Below are 1,930 nucleotides of genomic sequence, written 5' to 3'. Positions count from 1 at the left end.
ATAAAATACTTTTTTGCAACTACATATCCAGTTTTAATATGAATTTTATTTCAGCTGTTCTAGAACCATTAAAAGTGCTGACATTTTATAAAAATGTAGATTTTTAGGTCAGTCATTAAATATATAACCCCATTTAATCTTAATATAATCATTCATGTGAAAAAAATGCAGCCTTAAATAAATTCCACACAGCGCTTCAAGCTTAAAGTTTAACTAAGCATTTTAACTATGCCAATATTGAAACTCTTCTTTGTCAATGTTTCATTTTCCCTTGAGACTTTTCCTTTTAGTAGTCTAATTTAAAAAAAAAGGATTAATCGTCCTAAAAATGAGAGATTTGCTATTTGAAGTTTTAAAAAGWTTATATCAAGCTTGCAGTGATTGATTGGCATCTAGTAGTAATGATGCAAAAACTAAAAWCAACTAAAGCTATTTTATTAACTATGAGCCACAATTCAAATCTCTGGCTTGCAAACTAAACTGTAAATGAACCAAGAAAACAAAACACACCAAAGTTTGTGTTTGCAGGAGCTTTAACGTCACAACACATTCCACAAGTTTATTTTTGTAGCTCATGTTGTAAATGACTCGAGTTCAACAGGCTACAGAGAAGTTATCCAAATATAAATCATGCCATGCTAGATCAGCAACTTACAGCGTTCACACAAACGTAAAAGTGTTTGAAGGTCTGATTACATGTTCAGACCTTTTATTTAAATCTTTTTTCAAAAACATGTTAAAATAAGCTGCTGGAACAAAAAACAGCGGGGGGGGGAAAAAAAGTTCAACAGTAAAGCTTATGCGTTTGTTTTTTTCTTGACCCGACGTGAAGGTAAAGTTTGTACTCATGGCTCAGGCTGTTCCTCTTCCGTTGTCTTTTCAAACAGACTCAACAGGTTCTTTGGTTCAAAGTTGAGTCGGGGTACGGGCTCCTCTGTGCGGACCCAGCTACGACCAGATCGCTCTGAGGAACTGGTGAACGACGGGCCGGTGTGTGTGGGGCTGTCGCTGGGCGTGAGTGTGTGGAAGGAGCCGTTTGGATGGATACTGGAAGGGGTCAGGGCCAAGTCAGACAGGGCCAAGTCAGACCAGTCACACAGACTTGAGCGAGCGGGTGTGTGGGCGGGACTTTGGCGACTGCGTATCGGTGAACCCGGGAGAGGAGTGGATGTGACTTCTAGTGTGGATTTGACCCTGAGGGAAAGAAAGACAAAGTATAACTTGACAGAAATAAAAAAAAAATGGCGAGTTTACAAACAAGTCACTCACAAAGGAGGAGGATTACTTTGTGTTTTCGGTWAAAAGGAAAAGCGTAGCATTAACGTGACGGCTCTACCTGTGTGAAAACGTGGGGGAAAGTTTTGGGTCTGCATGATGCAGAAAAACAGCGTCATCCTCGAGACTCTCCAGGTCAGTGTGCATGGAGCTGAGGGTTAAATCCCTGTCCCAGCTGCCCTTAGGAGGAGTGCAGGGCAAAGGTTTGGTCCAGCGTGAGAGGAAGGATAAGTGAAACGAYGAGAGGAGCCTGCATCCAAAGCACGCCACCCACTATGACGAGGAAAACAGTTCACAGATATTTAGGTTGAATGTTAGAGTAAAGAAAGGGATAAAACGGTGACTAAATTCTTACTTGGCACAAGGAGACCAGTGTCAGCATTGCCTCCGCAGCCATGAGATAAATGCGCCTCTTCCACCGGTGTTTTCTAACAGAGGGGAGAGCGAGAAGCTCGCAGACGGTTGGCCTCTCCGATGGTTCCGGGGTCAGCATCATCCGCAGGACTGACTGCAGCTCAACAGACAGGCCTGAAAATGCAGTAAAAACACATTTTTTATTATTTGCTGCTTAAAGAGTAACTTACCCCAAAATTAACTTTTTTTAGCTGATAAACTGTCTAGAATGTGTCTAAAATGTTATATAGTACTGTTTCTG

The 1,930-nt window shown here is 41.3% G+C and overlaps 1 protein-coding gene across 1 annotated transcript in view; it reads right to left on the bottom strand.

Annotated features, from left to right (window-relative positions):
* Positions 1-515: 515 nt before the first annotated feature.
* Positions 516-1,930, bottom strand: part of pkmyt1 (protein kinase, membrane associated tyrosine/threonine 1) — a 5,144-nt gene continuing 3,729 nt past the window's right edge. Inside the window, exons 6-8 of the mRNA XM_014013928.1 lie at positions 1,631-1,803; positions 1,337-1,548; positions 516-1,194 (exon numbers count right to left, since the gene is read on the bottom strand). Of these exons, the coding sequence (XP_013869382.1) occupies positions 846-1,194; positions 1,337-1,548; positions 1,631-1,803 (734 nt within the window). The 3' untranslated portion in view covers positions 516-845. The remainder of the gene's footprint in view (positions 1,195-1,336; positions 1,549-1,630; positions 1,804-1,930) is intronic.

This window comes from Austrofundulus limnaeus, unplaced genomic scaffold, assembly GCF_001266775.1.
Source record: "Austrofundulus limnaeus strain Quisiro unplaced genomic scaffold, Austrofundulus_limnaeus-1.0 Scaffold108, whole genome shotgun sequence".
Classification (NCBI taxonomy): domain Eukaryota; kingdom Metazoa; phylum Chordata; class Actinopteri; order Cyprinodontiformes; family Rivulidae; genus Austrofundulus; species Austrofundulus limnaeus.
Note: the sequence above shows the minus strand (reverse complement) of the source record. Positions and strands in the feature narration are given on the sequence as shown.